The sequence below is a fragment of the Sphaerodactylus townsendi genome, linkage group LG02 (assembly GCF_021028975.2).
Source record: "Sphaerodactylus townsendi isolate TG3544 linkage group LG02, MPM_Stown_v2.3, whole genome shotgun sequence".
Lineage (NCBI taxonomy): Eukaryota > Metazoa > Chordata > Lepidosauria > Squamata > Sphaerodactylidae > Sphaerodactylus > Sphaerodactylus townsendi.
The window spans coordinates 1,270,817-1,290,295 of record NC_059426.1 but is presented as its reverse complement, the minus strand read 5'-3'; the positions used below and the strand labels follow the sequence as shown (position 1 = coordinate 1,290,295).

At 45.9% G+C, this 19,479-nt stretch overlaps 1 protein-coding gene across 2 annotated transcripts in view; it reads right to left on the bottom strand.

The window, feature by feature from the left end:
• Positions 1–3,189: 3,189 nt before the first annotated feature.
• Positions 3,190–19,479, bottom strand: part of LOC125427328 (leucine-rich repeat flightless-interacting protein 2-like) — a 121,009-nt gene continuing 104,719 nt past the window's right edge. Inside the window, exons 17-20 of one of the 2 annotated variants that reach the window (XM_048486604.1) lie at positions 9,704–9,818; positions 8,924–9,003; positions 4,755–4,859; positions 3,190–3,609 (exon numbers count right to left, since the gene is read on the bottom strand). In XM_048486604.1, the coding sequence (XP_048342561.1) occupies positions 3,499–3,609; positions 4,755–4,859; positions 8,924–9,003; positions 9,704–9,818 (411 nt within the window). In that variant the 3' untranslated portion in view covers positions 3,190–3,498. Of the gene's footprint in view, positions 3,610–4,754; positions 4,875–8,923; positions 9,004–9,703; positions 9,819–19,479 lie in introns of both variants that reach the window. The other variant, XR_007243666.1, reaches the window with a different exon arrangement.

Genomic DNA, 19,479 nt, shown 5'->3' with positions numbered 1-19,479 from the left:
GCGGCGTCATAACGGCGTCATAGCAGCGTTATAGCGGCATTATAGTGGCGTTATAGCGGCGTTATAGCGGCGTTATAGCGGCTTTAACTACTACCATACCCCATGAGTGGGAAGTTGACCCAAAACCTGTTGAAACCTTACACTCTTTGATGGTCAAAGGTGGTAGAGGCAAATCTTGGGCACAAGAACTAATCGAAATCAATTGGTCTGATCCATTACAATCTGAACAACAGTTGCAATCATTAACAACAAGTACATCCAAGGATTTACAGGAATTCTTGGTTACAATAGAAACAGTCATAGGACAGAAAGTTCCAGAGACACCTATAGAATTATCCCGGGATGATGAAGTAGTAACAACATCATGCTCTAATAAAATAAACCACCGATCACATCCATCTATGATCAACATGGATAAAAATATGACTATGTTTCAACAAGAAAAAATCAGTCAGGTACTATCCCATGGTCTTCTGCAAACTGAACAGAAAGCTCCTGCTGACAAGGCTGATTCTACTGCCATTAGACTGGCTGCACCCGTGACCTTATTACCACATGCACTAAATGAACTGAATCTAATGACTTATGTTGAAACAGCTGAAACAGAATATCTGCCTATTGTGAACACAAGAGACCAAGAGAACTCTGAACAATCAATGACAGTTTCAGATTCGGTACTGCCTAAAAGTGTTTCATCTTTGGAGATCCTAGAAGGCGAGGTTCATACTGGTTTTACTCATCTAACCCAAAATGAGCAGGAAGATAGTATGACAAGGTTGGAAAGGACAAAGTCCACTTTAATGCAGCTTATGACTTCATGTTCTAATTCTTTGTCTCAGGAACCCTTAGTGTCCGAGATGCTGAATAAGGAGGGTCCTATCACTTCCTCTAAGAACACCCTTTTAACTAATCAGAATTTAGATTTGTTAAATGGAAAAAGTTTATCTGTATCTAACATAACCAACAATACTAAACTGACGAATGGGTGTGTAGTCTATGATGATGCCGGAGTTTTGGATAGAGTTGAGCAGACGAATTGACTAGCTGATCCAGTCGAATCCCCAGGTTTATGTTCAAGTTTCAAGTTTCTTTCATGGAATATTGCAGGGTGGAAGTCTAAAAGGGAGGATCGTGATCTGATTGATTTTATTTCTAAATTTGATTGTGTACTATTACAAGAAACCTGGCTACTAGATGCTCCAAGAATGACAGGTTTCTACCCCTTCCATTTACCTGGCTTCAGGCAAAATTCAAGAGGACGTTATCGTGCTGGTCTTTGTATTCTGGTCAAGGAAAAACTACATCCTATTATGAGATATCTCGATCCATGCAATTCATTTGCCCAAGCTCTAATCATGGATATGCACCCTAAACCATATTAATTATTGTTTATTTACCATCTACTGACATAGACTTGGAACTTAGTAGCTATTGGAGACTATTTGGGGATTATTTATCTAACTTGGAAACGAACTTCCCCAATATCTCAATACTTATAATGGGTGATTTTAATGCTAGAATAGGAAAGGGAAGTGGGGTTGGTGGCTCAAAGGTTTCCAGTCCAAGCAGGTTTGATAAGCCTGGACTCAGCAATGGAGTATTAATAACACTAATGAAACATAACCACTAGTGATAACCCATCAATTACACTAATGAAACATCTAACCAGAATTAATACATTCATAAGCAAACAATAGCCCAGGAGTTCAATGTTGTCTTGCTTCGTCAACTTAAAATACCAAAGCAGATGAAGAAACTCCAGTAACTAAGAGGAGGGTTCTGTCAGGTCCCTGGATCAGGACCCAATAAACACTCGGTTGGTTCAAGGATTTTATTGGCAGACTTCAGAGAACAATGAGAAAGACGATTCCAGCAAAAAGGCTCCAGGCAATTGATAATATGCCCCCACCCCCCACGCCCATCCCCACATGAGTACGGTGCAGTACAGAGAAACCCAGACTTGAGGCCCATCCCAGCAGTAGACACCCAAGGCCAGGCCGAAAGAGAGCCAAGCACCTGCGAAAGCAAAAGAAACTCCCCACCACACCCCCTCCCAATGCCAGGCTTGACAGGGACGTGGTGGTGGGTTGCCAGGGATGAATGCCAGATGCTTTTCTTGGTGAGAGAGACCCCAAGTGCTTTGTGTTTCTCCTGCTGTATTTCTTGCTTTGAGTTTTACTGCCAAAACTCAAGAAGCAAGTGGTCACCTGTCAGGCGGGACTGTTTGCAACTGGGGGGGTGGGGGTGAGGAGTCTGGATGGAAAGTCACTTTCTCTTCTGTGTAACTGGAACAAGTAGGGGGGCCCTGCCCAGGCCAGGCGGCTGCGGATCTCTTCCTTCGACCTAGGAGTTCTGTCTCACCATCTGACAGCTTTCCTTTGCAGTTGGGTATCGCAGGAAAAGGTGGGAGGAGGGCGGAGCACTGGGGTGATGTATTGGGGGTCTGGGAAAAGACCATTTAGAATTGGCTTTTCTTCTGCTGGCCACGGATGCTTTCCAATAAAGTCTTTTGAACCAATGATGGTTTCGGAGTCTCATTTGGTCCCAGATCCAGGGCTTGACATTGGCGGACACTCGGCTGCACTGGGTGCTGCGTTGATCACGGGGCTAAAATTTCCTTTCTACATATTTTATTTATATTTAGCATTAACTAGTGTGAATAATAAATAGAAGATGAAATGAAATACTATTTTCAGACTATAGGGTTTCAGTTTTATTTATTTTTGCAACATTACATTTAAAATAAATCATTTACTTCAATTCTAAACACAGGATTAAATACAAATAAAAAGCTGCAATTTCTTTTTAAATGAAGCTATTGCATGTTGACCTTGAAATAAAATAATCTTATGACTGAACAGATGCAAAAAAATCTCTCCCCAACTTCTTACTTGTACCAGCAAAGTCATTTAAGGTCACTTTTGTTTCCAAGACAGTCGGCTTCCATGACTTTCACTGAAGGAGTTTTGCATCATAATGGCTTGTGGTTCCACAGTGCTTTGTAAATGAAGAGGCCGCTACCACTATCACTATTGCTGGAGATACTGCCACCAGAGGAAATGCGAAAGTCAGCCATTTCCCTGTATTTAATGGTAAAGAAAATTCAAGTTCCAGTTTCAACTTTTATTCTTTCACTGCTGTTTCTAAAATGTCAACAGCCAGCTGCTGTGTCCTTGTTCTTTTTTTCCCCTTTCAGATGAGGAGCTTACAGGATGCCCAGTGTGCTTGTTAGAACAGCCTACGGGTACTGACCCGGATGCATGTCTAGAGTGGAAGGGCATCGACAAAGGTAGACATTGGAGTCCCATCATTTTTATGCCTACAGTGCAGCCCATCTGGATCTGTGAGGGAACTCCAGCAGTCTGGCAGAACATAGCAAATGTTAGACATTTGTTGTTCTCAAAAGGACTGAAACAAAACCAAACATTCCAGACACTAACATGAACCTTTGCAGCACAGTTGCTGTTTCGCCAAGTGGTCTCCCGTGAAAGCTGGCATCTATTGCTGAGAAAGTAAAGCACTCCGATTGGCTTTCATTTTTTCCAGCCTTTTAAGTAGATGACCGTTGCTTACTTCAAGCTCTTCTGTTTTATCCAATGCAGAACGAAGCTGAAAACAAATTACATAAAGTATATATTTACAGATGGGTACAGATTCCCCAGTAGATCATTCTTCCTTGTAACAGCCTATGAAACTGTTTCTTAGACAGAAGACAATGTGGATTATTTAAGTCAGGTAATTAATTCAAACTATTCTGGGTTCTAGTTCAATGAGTGATCAATCTGACTATGCCAACTCTCACCAAACAAGAAAGAAGAGAAAATAGTAGGATTTGTTTAAGAATCAGTGTGGTTAAGAGTAGTTGGACAAGGTTTGATTCCCCGCTGTTCCACCTGGAGTCTTATCTGGTGAACCAGATGTGTTTCCGCACTCCTACATCCCTGCTGGGTGATCTAGGGCTAGTCACAGTTCTTCAGAACTCTCTCACCCCCATCTACCTCACAAGGTGTCTGTTGTGGGAAGAGGAAGGGAAAGGAGTTTGTAAGCCACTTTGAGTCTCCTTACAAACTCTTCTTCTAATTTATTTGGATATAGTAAAGCATTCATTGGACAATTCACACAAGCTATCTTCTGTTCCCTTCCAGGGGGCCAGGGTCAAATTCTGGGTTAAGTTGATGGCTCTTTTGACCCATAGGCGGCCCCAGGCAAGAGCCACATGCCTGGCCGTGGGGCTGTGGCTGCTCCCCCCCAAGAGACTTCCCAGCAGCATGGGGAGGCTTGAAAAGTGAAACAGTTTCTCCACCACCAAGAAGCCCTTATGGGGCTCAATAGACTTATGCCACCCAGAAGGGTGGGCTAAGTCCAACTCCCTGCCAGGGTAACACCACAAATGGCTGGGAGAGAGCTGACAAAAGTTGACTCCTCCCCAGCCCACCCCCGCTTCACCAGCAGTGGCAGCAGGGGTGCTGGGATGCTGGTGCCACAGGCAGTGCTCCATCCCAGTGCTGGGGTGGCAGCGGCAGCTGCTCGTCAGGGGAATTGCCCCTCCGCCAGAGTAAGTGCCACGATAAGGGCAAATCTGCTGCCATGGTCACGTGCTGCTTCTACTGGTAGATTCTGCGCCCCCCTCTAGATGGAGCTCTAGATCTCCCCCAAAGGGAGTGCTGTAGCAGCTCTGGAAATCAACTGAGGAACAGCAACTAGTCAGCAATGAGTCTTCTATCATTGATTCTGGTGATTTATGTATGGATTACCTCTCTTTGGAGTTTACGTTTTTCTGCTTTCAGTGCATCCTCTGTCCTTTCCGCATTTTCTGCAGCAGTTTTATAGCGAGCAACTTGACTTTCCAGTCGTATTACCTAATGTGAAAGGAACTTAACAATAATATTAGAAGTAGGACAAAATAATCCTAGCGATCTTATTCTCATTTTGGCAGCCCAGTAACCATCACTCAGAACTCTTTCCAAAGCATACAGAATTAATTTGTTCTGTGCTCCTCGCCTACAGGTATTTTTCAGGTAATCTAGACCCAAAATTGCTTTCTAACAAGAGGCAATTGCTTCAACATTGGAGTCACTACCTGGAAAAGATCTGAATTGAATAACGTCTTTAGCTATTGAAGATGAAAATGCCAGTGGCCAGAGGGGCTTTGAGCACCTTTACAGCTGCGGAGGCGAGAAGAGCTTCGGGGCTGCTGAATTGGCCACGTCGGAGATATCTGAGACAGGCCAACAAACCCGGTTGGAAGCCGGGGTCTGTGACTGAAGAAAGAAGGGTTGCCATGAAGGGCGTAGAACAGCACCGGGTGCCGAACTGGGTCCCTCAGCGCCAGAAGGCTCCCAGCAGTTGAGGAAGCCCACAGAAGGTACCAGACACAGAGAGATCATTCCCAGTTGGCTCATCAGCAGGTTGCACAATAAACTTCCTACGCCTGGAGATCCACTGGGGCTGCACATGAACCCAACTGCTTCCCATCAGAAGGGCCCTGTTCTGGCAATACAGCACAATGTCGCGCTGCCTTGGGAGCTGCCTGTGTGCCTGCAAGTCCCGGAGCACACAAACAACCGGAGACGGAGGTAAGACCAACACTAGACGCATAAGGAAATAGGAGTGGCCTTCTGGGAGGGCGGGAACCCTGAAAAACAGACACGTGAACACACCATCCGTGGCCTTGGGAGATCCTAGGAGCAAACCAATGAGAGTGGCCCACTGGACGTGTGGGGGAGTCTTGAAATATCCCAGACTGTCTGCTGTGGAGGAGTAATCAGAAGTGCTGCACCTGCCCTCTGCCTGCATAGGAACCACTCTGGAGTTACTGGGGGGAGAGTAGGTGGATTAGTTGCTTTAATCTCTGATTCCCTTCTGGTTGTGGGGTGAACAGAGTTAGTGTGCTAATGTGGGAGGGGAGGGGATGAATCTATGCTGCTGTAGCTGGAACTTGTCAGTATGATTATGCAGGCTGCTGGTGAGGGCTGTTTTGGAGAGGCTGGTCTAGGGTCAGGAATCCCAGTGCCTGTGTGTGTGTGTGTGGGGGGGAGATGGTATGTTAAGAAAAAAGACTGGAGATACAGACAAGCTCCATCCTCTTCCAAACTTGGTCCCATCCCGCAATAGGATGATGGTGAGGCGAGGAAATGCCAGGTCCAGTAACAACGAGACCAGGACGCTGCAAGATGGGCCAGGCATGCGTGATCGAGTCCTGGGTCAGGCAGGATGAAACAGTAGCCCTGAAAAGGCCGCCCCCCCCCCCCCCGGTCTCTCAGTTCTTCAGAGAAAGAAGTGGGGGGATGTGGAGTGGGGGTGAAGGCTGATATAGGAGTCCTACTTCAGGGCATTCCCTGCCCAGGAGATCCCAGGCATGGGAGACGCCAAGGAGAGTTTGGCTGTCAGGATGTTGTACTCTGCCAAAGTAACTGGAGGTGGTCTCAGGCGAGGGCTTAGAGTTCCTCAGGTGGACTGGGCCGGGGGATTTCAACACCCATGCAGATGAGGCCACCTCTTCACAAATGACAGGCCTAGTGGCTTCCATGTCAGTTTGTTTCAGATCCAGTGCATCAAGCAGGCCACACCCTGGATTTGATGCTTGGGTTGGGGGCAAATGTGGACCCCGTTCCACGGCCAGAGTGCCATGGTCAGACTACTTAGCTCCGGGTGCCCGTCTAAGCATCTCTGCCCCACCCTGTATGGTTGGAGAGCTGTCTCCCTCAGAAGCTGCTGGACGGATCGCCCCCAAATTTTCACAGGACGTCCCTCCCTGTTGCTGGCAGGTACTCAGACCTTCAAACCGCCGAAAGTCCATACCTGAGCCAGGTAAAACGTCTTTTTCCTGGCGCACCAGGCCATGAAGCTGCCTCTGTTTAACTGTCACCCTTAGAATGTCCGTGCAGCCTGTCTGTCTGTGGCCTGAGGGCTTGGGATGAGGGCTTAGGATGTTCCCGCAGATGGGCAGAGATGAGCAGTGAAAACAGTACATAGGTAATACTGTTAGGTAATATGAGTGGAAGTGAAACACATACACACTTTGCCGTGTGAGACGTCAGGTGGGGTTCCCCCCCACACACATGCAGGTAACTTTCACTCTCTGTGCCTCACCCACTGCTACCACACAACACACATACTCTCATATACATCCAGCTCATCCTCACACACCTCACTCTGCCCTCCCTCACATCCAACCACCACTTACCCACTTCCTCACCCATATTTGCCACAGCTCTCTTTTACTAAAAGCGAGCTGGAGTTTGCCTTTTTCTTCTAAGAAAATCCTCGGGGTGGGGGGCGAACCAACACTACCGGCTCCGCTTCTTTTGCACGTGGCCCTTTAAAAACCCAGGGAGCTGGCCTCGATCTGAACGCCTCACCACCCTGCCTCTGCTGCCTGACTGGGGTAGCCTCCTTGCCCCAGTTCTGCCTTACCCAAGCCAGGACTGTGCGTGTCAACCAGCCTCATGGACAGCGGGATTCGCACTCTGGACAGTTCCGTTGTGGAATGGAAAGGGTTACCTTATACTAAAAAACAAGACAGCACCATATAACGATGTGAATTTAAAAGGGAAAGAGGGATTCCATTTGACCACCCCAGAAGGCTATGCTGCGGATCACTGGACCTGCATGGACATCTGTGTGGGGTGCGGACTGTGATGAGAAGGACAATTGCCACAGCAATGCGTGACTGGGCCCGCTGGTAGATCATATTATCTCTGGAATGCTCTGCAGGATCTGAGGCCTTCTGGTAGTTTGTTCGATGAGTTCATGGAGGACTAACATGGCTGTCCCTCTGAAGCCATTGACAAGACTGCTCCCTAACATCCTCGCCACTGTTTCAAACTAGTTCTGTGGTATACCTTGCAGTTACAGAGGTTTAGGTGAGAGCTTAGAGCCAGTGGTGGGATCCAAAAATTTTAATAACAAGTTCCGATGGTGGTGGGATTCAAACAGTGGCGCCACCGCACACACGCACCTCCAGTCCCTATTGGGCAGGGAGGTTGCTTTAGTAGCCCCTTCTCGGCACTCAGAAAAAATTAGTAACCACTTCTAGAGAAATGGTGAGAACTGGTTGGATCCCATCTCTGCTTAGAGCCCTAAAGTGAACTCATGACAATGTGGCAAGAACATCTTATAGGGCGCTTATGAAACCCTATGACATGGTGATGCAAGCTGCAAAAAAGTAGCTACGATGGCATTTATGGTAATTTGATCATTTACAAGCCCTGGTGGGAAGACCCCAAATTATTAAGAATTCATATCTTGGCTGTGAGGAATCTGCAAACTTTTTGTGGACAAAACCTTGTTGCCCTGCCAGGATCTCCCTGCTGGTTGTCCCTGGCCCTAAAACAGTCTGGCTGTGCCTTTTGAGGTCTGGCCCCAGCCTGGTGAAACACTCTGCAGAGGAAGACCAGAACCCTGCGGGATTGAGCACAATTTTGCAGGGCCTGTAAGATGGGACTGTTCCATCAGGCCCACGGATGAGCACAGCGACGGTCCTCCATCCTGCTCACATCTCCCCCCCCCCCTTCTTTGTTTCCTCACCTGACATGACTGATAAAGGCATTTGCTGGGGGATATTGTATTGATTTACCCTAATTTTAAATGGCACCGAAATATTAGAATTTTTATCAATTTTACTGGTTTTCTATTATTATGTAATGAATTCATCATAAGCTGCCCTGAGCCCACTTGGAGAAGGGCAGACTAGAAGACTATTAAATATAAAGCCATATGCCAATGAGTTTTTCATGTTCTAATAACTACATTTTATATTATAGTAAATATATTTGGAATTGAAATCAACATTTGTTCCACTTCGTGTTTTAGGAGGAACTGTTTTATAGCATATATGCCTAGGATCAAAACCTCAGATTTCTTCCCCAGCATTTTAGATAGAAAACAACAAAAGAGTTTCATGAATGTGCCATAAACTTACATTCTGTTCCAGTGCAATAATATCTTGTTCAGCCTTTGAAAGTTTAAACTTGAGGTCACTGACTTGTCTATTTCCATCTCCTGAAGGAATAAAAAGGTTATGACAGCAATCAAAACAATTCTTGATGAAATTCTACTTAGAGTATCTATAGACATCAAAATCATAACGCTAGAAAATATTTAAACTGCTAATATGGGGCAGTTCAAATGCCAGTAGTATTTTCCAATGATAAATCTGATGTTAGTCATATTGCATTGGTTAATAAGGCAAGCCTAGGGGACTATTAAATAACTATCTATGGGATCATGGGCCACTTTGAAACATCATTTCAGAAGTGAAACCTGAACTTTTTTTGTTAGAACCTTCCAATGTGATCTCCTAATTCTTAGGACACACTGATGAAGCCTGACTAACCACTTGAAAATCATGTCCATGTATGTGTGCCTGTAGCCACCATGATGTCAATTCTATTATTTTGCATCAGTCATCTTTGTCCATGGCATGAGCATTCTTGCTCCCATCTGCTTGACAACAGAAGTAAGATTATCCACTGGATTCCATATAATGGAATCATATAATTATATTTAATCTCTTTAATTAATCTGCAACTGACCTGCTCAAGCAGTGGACAGTCATTCACATCTGAGGAAAGGAGCAGCTTTCTCTTTAGATGAATCGGGCCAGTGGAGGAGGCAAGAATCCTAATCATAAACACCTGTTTATTTGATACACTGATTATGCAAATGCAATGTAGAATATTGAATAAGGAAGGAACCTTACTTTGAAGATCCATCGCATGTGTTTCTGTGCCATTTTCTAAGATTCCGCCTTTCAAATGTAAATTATCAGTTTTACCAGTCTGCTTTTCTTCCAGTTGTACTTTTAATTTTCTAATCTGCAACCCATAAACAATGTAATAAACAATGTTACTCACATGCTACTCTTCATTGTTACTCAGCTGCCAGGCCACTCCTATTCAGATGCCCTCACCTATTGGCCTTCACTCACAGGTATATATACTGCACTTGCTTTCCTTTCCAACTATCAGATCCTCTGAAGATGCCAGCCACAGATGCAGGCAAAATGTCAGGAGAGAATGCTGCTAGGACACGGCCATACAGCCCGGAAACCACACAGCACCCCAGTGATTCCAGCCGTGAAAGCCTTTGACAATATAATGTAATAATCTTTTTTTAGAAATAAACTGAATAACACTCTTTGGAACAATTTCAGTACAGTGTCACTGCTGGGCAAATTTGGACAGGCATTGCCAACCACTGCACTTCAAAAGAGGTGACAGTCACTTTAGCCAGATTGTTATGTGTACAGTGGCAATTGCACCAAGTACAATCACCCAGTGCATACTCATACTAGAACAGCAGTAGTTCTGTTACCTTTTTATCCTTTACCTAAAACTATAGCAGAGTGGGGGGGGGGGACACTGCAGAAGAATGAAGTGATGCTCTTCCCCTGTTCTTCAAGACTGTGATTTCAATTGCTTATTATTACTTTTATTTATTATTACACTTCATAGGCTGCTCAACCCCTGAAAGGCTCTGAGTGGTGTACAGGGCCCATTAAAAAAGCCAATAAAACAATAAATATAAATATAACCATTAACATTAAAACCCTTTATTTATTTATTTGTTTGTTTGTTTGTTTGTTTGTTTGTTTGATAGACCGCCTCATCCCCAAAGGGCTCTAAAATTTACATAGCAGCATCCACATAAAATTGAATTGAAAGTACATTGTTTATCTATCTATCTATCTATCTATCTATCTATCTATCTATCTATCTATCTATCTATCTATCTATCTATCTATCTATCTATCTATCTATCTATCTATCTATCTATTTATGGCATCGGGTTCCAAGGCTGGGCCAGCAGCACCGAAGATGATGGACTGCAGTACCGGCAATGTTGGAGGTGGTACAAACACAATGCAGGGGCGTCAAGAGGGGGCAGGCAATCCGCGGCCAGCCTCCCCAAAGGCCCGGTGGAACAGCTCCATTTTGCAGGTCTGCGGAACTCACCGAGGTCCCGCAGGGCCCTAACAGCTGATGGAAGAGTGTTCTACCAGGCAGGGCCCAGGGCCGTAAAGGCCCTAGCCCGAGTTAAGGCCAGCCACATTATTGAGGGGCAAAAGACCACCAGCAAATTGGCCTCTGTAGTAACAATGGACAAGACACTTTGGACAACTCATAACACAATTTTACTGTTGATACTATCCACCTGGACAGTGGCTGAGATACTATCCACGTGGACAGTGGCCCTTTTACTCATTGATTGACCTCCATATATCACAAATAAAGTCTTATCTTTCCTAAAGTCTTCTGTTCTCTGTAAATTAAACAAAAAAGCTCCTTATGTGTCCAATAATTGTCTCTCCTTATCTGATGAAGGTGACATCTTATTTGGTGACATCAGTTCTTGGGCCATGTGGAATTTTGACACCATTTTTGGCAAAAAGTCTAGAGAGGATCTCAACACCACCTGTTGCCATCAGAGACCTTCAAGAAAGGTGACTCAGTACTCAATGCTGCCAGTTCACTGACCCTTCTTTCTGAAGTGATAGCCACTAAGAAACATCTTCATTGACAGATGTTGTAGCCAGTGGCTCAAAAGGTAAGTCAACACTAATGACAAGGACCATTGACCACGACCGTAACAGGTGGATGAATGTTACAGAATACTTTTTAAAACCTTAATAACATAAGGAAAAGCCTACTGGATCAGACCAGAGTCCATCTAGTCCAGCACTCTGCTACTCGCAGTGGCCCACCAGATGCCTTTGGGAGCTCACATGCAAGATGTGAAAGCAACGGCCTTCTGCTGCTGCTCCCGAGCACCTGGTCTGCTAAGGCATTTGCAATCTGAGATCAAGGAGGATCAAGATTAGTAGCCATAGACCGACTTCTCCTCCATAAATCTGTCTAAGCCCCTTTTACAGCTATCCAGGTTAGTGGCCATCACCACCTCCTGTGGCAGCATATTCCAAACACCAATCACGCATTGCGTGAAGAAATGTTTCCTTTTATTAGTCCTAATTCTTCTCCCCAGCATTTTCAATGAATGCCCCCTGGTTCTAGTATTGTGAGAAAGAGAGAAAAAATTATCTGTTGACATTTTCTATCTCCATGCATAGACTTCAATCATATCCCCCCTCAGACGTCTCCTCTCCAAACTAAAGAGTCCCAAACGCTGCAGCCTCTCCTCATAAGGAAGGTACTCCATTCGCACAGTGGTGGAGCTACAAGGGATGCGCCATGCACACGCCTGGGGGTGCAGAAAATCGCCCCAGGCCCCTCCCTCCTGTGGCGCCCCCCACCCCCTTCCCACACTTACCTTAGTCCCCCCTGCGGCACCCCCCACCCCTTCCCACACTTACCTTAGTTCCTTTCCTTTTTCTTGAACTTTTTCAGGCTGCAAAAGGCCTGTTCGCAGTAAAAACGGCCTGATGGGAACTATACTTCCCAGGAGACCTTGTGAGCCCCAAGGTCTACTGCAAACTGTAGTTCTTCAGGCCGTTTTTACTGTGAACAGGCCTTTTGCAGCCTGAAAAAGTTCAAGAAAAAGGAAAGGAACTAAGATAAGTGTGGAAAGGAAGGAAGGGGAAAAGGGGGGTGCCACGGGGGGCCATGAAAATATAGAATGTGCACCAGGTGCAGTTTGGCCCAGCTACGCCTCTGCAGTCCCACAATCATCCTCGTTGCCCTCCTCTACACTTTTTCTAGCTCTTTGGTATCCTTTTTGAGATGTGGCGACCAGAACTGAACACAGTACTCCAAGTGTGGTCGCACCACAGCTTTATATAAGGGCATGACAATCCTTGCAGTTTTATTCTCAATTCCTTTCCTAATTATCCCCAGCATAGAGTTTGCCTTTTTCACAGCTGCCATGCATTGAGTTGACATTCCCATGGAACTATCAACTAAGATGCCCAAATCTCTTCTCATCAGATGACCTCATCAGATCTTATGTAAACACTGATTTTTCTCTGAAAACCTTGGTGTCATGAGCCAGCCCCTGGGTACCTACTAGGACAAAGAGGACTCTGAGGCAGAATCTGAGGACACAATGCAGCCAGAGTTGGCTGCTCCTGGGGAAGACCAGGCAGCAGAGCCAACTCCCAGCCCTTCCCTGTTTGATGACGTGCAGGTGGAGGAACCTGGAAAGAAACCCAGTGATGAGCCAGCTGTGCATAGAAGGCAGAAGCAGAGGCAACTACTGCAGAAGCAAAGGAGGAGTGCTCGTTTGGCAGCAAGATATGGGAGAATAGAAGTCTCTGCATCTGATGAGGATTAACTCCTTGCAGAATTAACTCCCCTTGAACAAGGCTCTCTATATAAGCCTTGCTGTGAGCTTGCTTCTGCCTGGGTACAACGAGTGTGTTTCCTGTTGCTTCCATGTGCCTGGTCTACTGCTGAGCTCCAACCTGTTTGCCTGATCTTCCGTGCCATGACCTGTTGGACTGTGACCTGACTGCACCTTGCCTGCCGCCTGCCTTGATCCTTCTGTCTTCTGGCCACGCTTTTGTCTTCTGTTCTGTCCTACGGGACTGGACCCGACCACACCCTGCCTGCAGCACATTTGGTAACATGCCATGATTGCTGACAAATGTACCTGATGAAAAGGGCAATCTCTTCTTCCTTAATGTCATGTTTTTGTAGTCTGTTCTTGTAACCATTTACAGGAAAGAGTCCCATTTCCTGACATATGACTTCCTAGTAGACTTCCTTCTAGACTGTGTACTAGACTTTCCTTTACCTCTTTCAGCCAAGACTGACCATCTCCTGTATTTGCCATACTGTTAAATGTAAATTGTGCAAATTCTGTGGAGGTCCCTGAACCCATAAGATCTCCTCCAGGTCCAATGGAAATCTCACATACTGCCCCCTTGCTAATTGTAGAGGAAACCATATTTGCCTTAGCCCAGCAGAGCCATCAGTATCAGATCTGCCTTGGTCAGAACCCTGCCCACAGATGGTAGTGGAGGGAAGGCATCGAGCAGGACTCACAGCCCAGGGACTCCGAAGAAGCCTAGTGACTGTGGATCTGCTCCTGCTGCCTTTGTCTGGGTGGAGTTCCTTGGCAGTTGAATGGGAATGTCTCTGTTTTTCAGTCTTGGTGTTTTTTAGTCAGGTTTTAATTATTTTTCGGACTGTTCCACCACAGAAGCCTGTATTGGCACGAGTAGTGGGGATCTGGGTGCATTCCTGGGGTGGAGCACTGAAGTTTTGGCCCCTTCTGAGGTACAGACTTACAATACCACGAGTGATGGAAGTCACGCCTACAGATGGTCTTCGCTGGGAGAGAAGTTTTTCTCATTCTCCCACAATGCCTGCACTGATTGCCTCTTTGGAGGCAGTACCTTCGCCAGCCACCAGTTCACCCCGCCTCCGCCCCCCCTTTGGATTGGGTTGCCTGTCTGGAGAAGACGAGGTGGCGGGGGGGCATGACTGCATTACTGAAGGGCTGTACCTGACAACAGGGCAGATACTTGTCCTCCATTGTTGCAGAGGACGAGATTTAAAAGTACAGGAGGCCAGATTTCAGTTGAACGTTAAAAAGAACTTATTGCTATGAGCATTTTTACAATGGAAATTATCTGGGAAGTGGCTGGTGGGTAGTCGCTCAATTGAGGTCTTCGAGCAGAGTCTCATCGCTACCTGGCAGGGTTGCTACCTCTCTCCATTCATGCACGTAACTGTGATTCTACCTTCGTAATATTGCTGTGTATGTTTTGTAGCCTGCTTTATCTTTTCACTCTATATAAAGAAGTAACTTTCTTAACAACTCTACTGCTTGTGTTATTCAACTCTGCTAAGGATAGGTTATTTGAGCAAACCTTCAATCAGGTTCTATCAACCCCTAGCCAGGGTAGCCCCCCCCCACCTCCCAGTGCTCCTCTGGGCTAGGGAGTCTGCTGTGGCTCATCAGCGGAGGCAGCCAACCCTCCCCGTGCTGACCATCTCCCCCAGTGCCTTTTGGGCTGGTGAACCCGCTGCAGGATCACCAATTAAGGTAGCCACACACACACACACACACACACACACCCCGATCTAATCTGGGCTGGTTAATTTAATGCAGAGCAACATCCCCACCCCCCCACCCCCACGTGATGATCTGGGCTGGCAAACTTGCTGCAGGCTTGCCAGAAGAAGCAGCCTCCCCCCTCTGTGCTACCTCTCTCAGTGCTGATCTGGGCTGGCAAGGCTGCTGTGAGCTCTTCCGCTGCCACCCCCCCCCCCAACCACTGGTGCCATTCTAGGCTGGTGAGCCCACTGAGGCAGCCCTCCTGCTCTTAGTGCTGATCTGGGCCGGCGAGGCTGCTGGGGGCAACCGATGTCAGCACAGCCGAACGGCCTGAGAAGCAGCTTTTCCTTTATTAGGACACTTAAACCAAACAACTAATTTTTTATCTCACCTAAAGAAAGATGCACAACTTAAATAAAAAAGATTCACAATGGCTAGATTCAATGTCAGGCCATCTGCTTTACTACATGGCAGGTTTAATAACCTGGAAAAATCTAAAAGGTTATGTAGCTGTAATTCTAATGTAGTAAATATGTCAATCTACACCCTCTCTTCCAATCTGAGTTAACAGATTTGATTAGATTATTTCTCTTGTTGAATAATTCTGATTCTGTTTTTTGTGAAGAGGTTGCAAGCTTTGTTATGGAAATAATTCAGAGCCAGTAATAATATGTATTTATCTGAGGCTATCCTTTTTGCCTTTTAAAATTTTTCTGTTTGTTGTGTTTTGTTGCTGTTGTTCTATGTATGCCAATAAAGGCTTTGCTTTGCTTTGCAAATAAAAAAGAGTGCCCTTTGGACATCAAGTGTACGGAGTCGTTGCTCAGCTGAGGGCTGAAGACTGGGGGGGAAAACACAGGCAATGGAATGACCTAAATTCTAGGCTAGGGAGTAGGCCGGCCTTGGATGTCATTGTTTAGTCAAACAGTTGTAAACATTTTGAAACTATGGCCATTTATGCACACACTACTTACCCTGTGGCTTAGAAGCAGTCAGTTTTCTAACTTTGATTCTCTGGAGTGTTCCTGTTGACACCATTCCCCCCCCCCTTTTTTTTCGCTTCGCTGCCTGAGCTGATCTGCCATTTTGCCCACCCACCTCTTTGTTGTTGCCATGCAACCTCCATTTTGAGAGTTTGCTGTTTTTGGGGGGTGGGGGAGATGTCTTTTATAGTTCATTGAAACAGCATGTCTTGCAGAAGGCTTCAGAGGGAATGAGGAAAGAAGGCATCAGTAGCTGGGGCAGGGGAAAGAAATGAGGGAAGATGAGCAAACCCAGCCTTGTCAATTTCACTGGGTTCACTGCTCCAGTGGTAGACTTTTAATGTAAAAAAAGAGAGTAAAAGAAACAAAAGAAGCCAGCAGAGGTAATTGATAGTCCTGAAATGCTGGTCAATAGAGTGGGAGCCGGTGTGGTGTGGGCACAGAAGGTGGGGAGGAGTGAGAAAATCTGAGGAAATGTTAACACATATAGATCTCCTTCGCTTTCCCTGTGAAGGGAGAACAAAAGTAGCTCTTAAAAGCTTTCAGAAACTGTGGGGATTCTCTGAGAACAGGGAAAATGGGGAGAAGGGAAAATGTGTGCGTAATCAAGAGTCAAACTCAAAGGGAATGTATTCTCAAAGTGAAGGAGACCACACTTGAATAAATGGCCAACATTTCAAATGTTGGTGGAGTCAGGAACAAAATACACAATTTCCCAGTGGTTAGGAATCAGCGCCGTTACTCAGGAGCTACCATATTTCACTCAAATCACTTCCTTCACACAGGATCCTTCTTGGTCTTCCTCTCTCACTGGTTGCCAGACTAAACTGTCAGCTTCACCAGTCTGGGGTAGAACGGTGCCCTGTGGCGGGCCACAACTGGTGAGCACTGGTATCTAATAGCAAGCGTTGAGTCTGATCTGTGAGGAACGATTTGAACCAGTTTAGTGCACATCCCAATGCCTACTTCTGCCTCCCAACATCTCAATGAAATGGTATTAAAATGGCTGCACATAAACCCAATAAGAGCAACAAAGGGGCAGGGCACGGTCTACACTCTGGAGGAAGGAAGGCTAGCAAAGCTGTCTCTGGGCTGAAACCAGGTGGAAAACAATCTGAAGAGTTCTCAAGCAAAACCTGGACTTGGGCTGCTGCTGCTCTCTCAGTCAAAAAGGACTGGCTAGACAGGTCACATCATTTTCTGTAGGGAAGGGTTTTTTTGAAGTCGTGGACATGGAACGCTGAATGGCCAATATTTAATCTGCAAAAATACTTGGCAAACGTTCGACAGCTAAACTGGCTTCTCCTGAGATCTCAAGCTCAGATGTTGACATCAGCAATTGCTTGACCAACTGGGATGGTTTGAAGTGGCTGATACTATAGTAGCAGTGTGGTAACATTCCTTCACCACGGTGACTGCTGCTTCATAGGTGTTGCAATGGGCTCCACAGCACGATCTATCAGATTCAGTGCCAGTTCACCACCAACACTGTTCTAGGGGCTTCAGGTCCATGGTTAACTAGTGGGCTGGTTCACACAGCAGGGGAAACAGTGGTCTTAGAAAGGAACTTCTTCAATACGTGTCCCGCGTTCCCCTGGCAGTCTCAGATGCGCATGTGTTTGGGATCCTAAAGTCCCCACAGCATTCTGGAAACATTCCTACACGTCTCTGTGGGCGGCCCATTTTAACGAGGCCCCTTCTCATGCGGGAGGCTGGAGCTGTTTGCCTTGGCTGTAAGCAGGCACTGGCCAGATCACGCCTCAGGTCACATTTCTAATCCCAAAACGTACATAACAGGCATATTTTAATTGGAGACATTTAAGTGACAAGTGTGCCATCTAAGCATTTGTTGGGAAAGTTTTTCTGCCGCTTTGTTGTTACATGGTGGACAATTTTAAATTATAGTCTACAATCCTTTTAGGAGCCAGTGCAGTGGTTAAGAGTGGTGGACACTAATCTAGAGAACTGGGTTCTACTCCTCACTCCTCCACATGAAGCCTGCTGGATGACATTGGGTCACTCACAGTTCTGCCACAACTCTCTCAGCTCATTCAGCGGCAGACGGTGGCAAACCACCAACAAATCTCTCTTGCCTTGAAAACCCTCCACGGTCGGTAGAAGTCAGTTGTGACTTGACAGCACTTTCCTCCACCACATAAAATTCTGTTACCTTTAACAACACCTGTCACAGCAACAGTGACGTCACCTGGCTTTATAATTTTATTATTCTAATAACTGCTTGCAGTTACCTTTCAAGCTACAGCCTTTACCCACTGTTAATAAGTGGTCTTCCAAGGTGTGTATTATAAATACAATTACAATTATTTTATTCCTTTTTCATAACTTTCTATTATTGTTTTATTTTTATTGTTCAGAGGTTTGAAAAGTTATTTACAGTTGAAACATTTTTCTAGGAAAAGTCCTGAAAATAATATCTTGAAGGGAGTTTCATTTTCTTACCTTTTGATACTCTATTTTGTAAATATTTTGGAAAAATACTATTTTCACATTTTAAAGAGAAAAAAATTGAAACGCTTTGGTCTGTATGCAACTTGATCTTGTACTTATATATTTTATTTCAATATTGGGTATCGGTATTATCTTGGGTGTAGGGAATATTTGCTATTGAGATAAATATCATTCCTAAGATGTGTCATTTCACTGAACGGCATGCTGTCTTCCCTACAGTCTCCTTCGGGGCAGAACTTAATTGCTATATACGGAGCAGTTGAAAATCTAGCTCCATTCCCCTGCAGCCTCCACAGCTGTCCTCTTTCCCGGCTTCCATTTCTCTTTCAACTTGCCCAGCTTCAGCTTTCCCGCATTCCCTGCCCCAACAGCCTATCTATCCCAAGGAAAAGTTTGGCAGCGTGATGCAGTGGTCACTAGTAAGGGTCAAGCTCAGTTGCATGGTGGCCTCCAGAACGAGGCCAATGATGGAGTGACCACCACCGATAGGTCTGCTTCCTTACCTCCTGCCTTCCCACCAGCCACAGTACCTTTCTCTGTCCCTGCGCCTTCATCTTTCTTTCCTTCCCTACCCCTGAGATCGTCTTCCTGGGAAAAATCTGGACGGACTGCGTAGAGGTGATGCTGGGCCACCACTTGACTGGGCTGATTTACACAGTGGCTGCTGTTGTTGGACAATGCTGGCTTTCATGGCAGGGTCTTTTGGGGAGGATATTTGGTGAAAATTTGAAGTATATGCAATACTTACCTTCCTATCGAACCTAAACTTATTTTACTGATTAACAACATATAACATATTATGTATAACTTAGGCCCGTTCCACACAGGCCTGTGAAGTGGCCGCCTACCAGTATAAATGATACCAGTGGAGCCCCAGGACTGCATATTTCTGTGCGGGCGGCCCCAGAGCCGCCGCCGCCGCCTGTGGAGGCACCTTCACATGGAGGCGCCTCCATTTCGTTGTTAAACTTACCTTCGCTTCCCTGCACACCTCTGCAGGGACGAGGGGACACGCCCCCATGGCCATGGCAATGCCTCGGGGGTCGGAGGGGAGATGTGTCCCCTC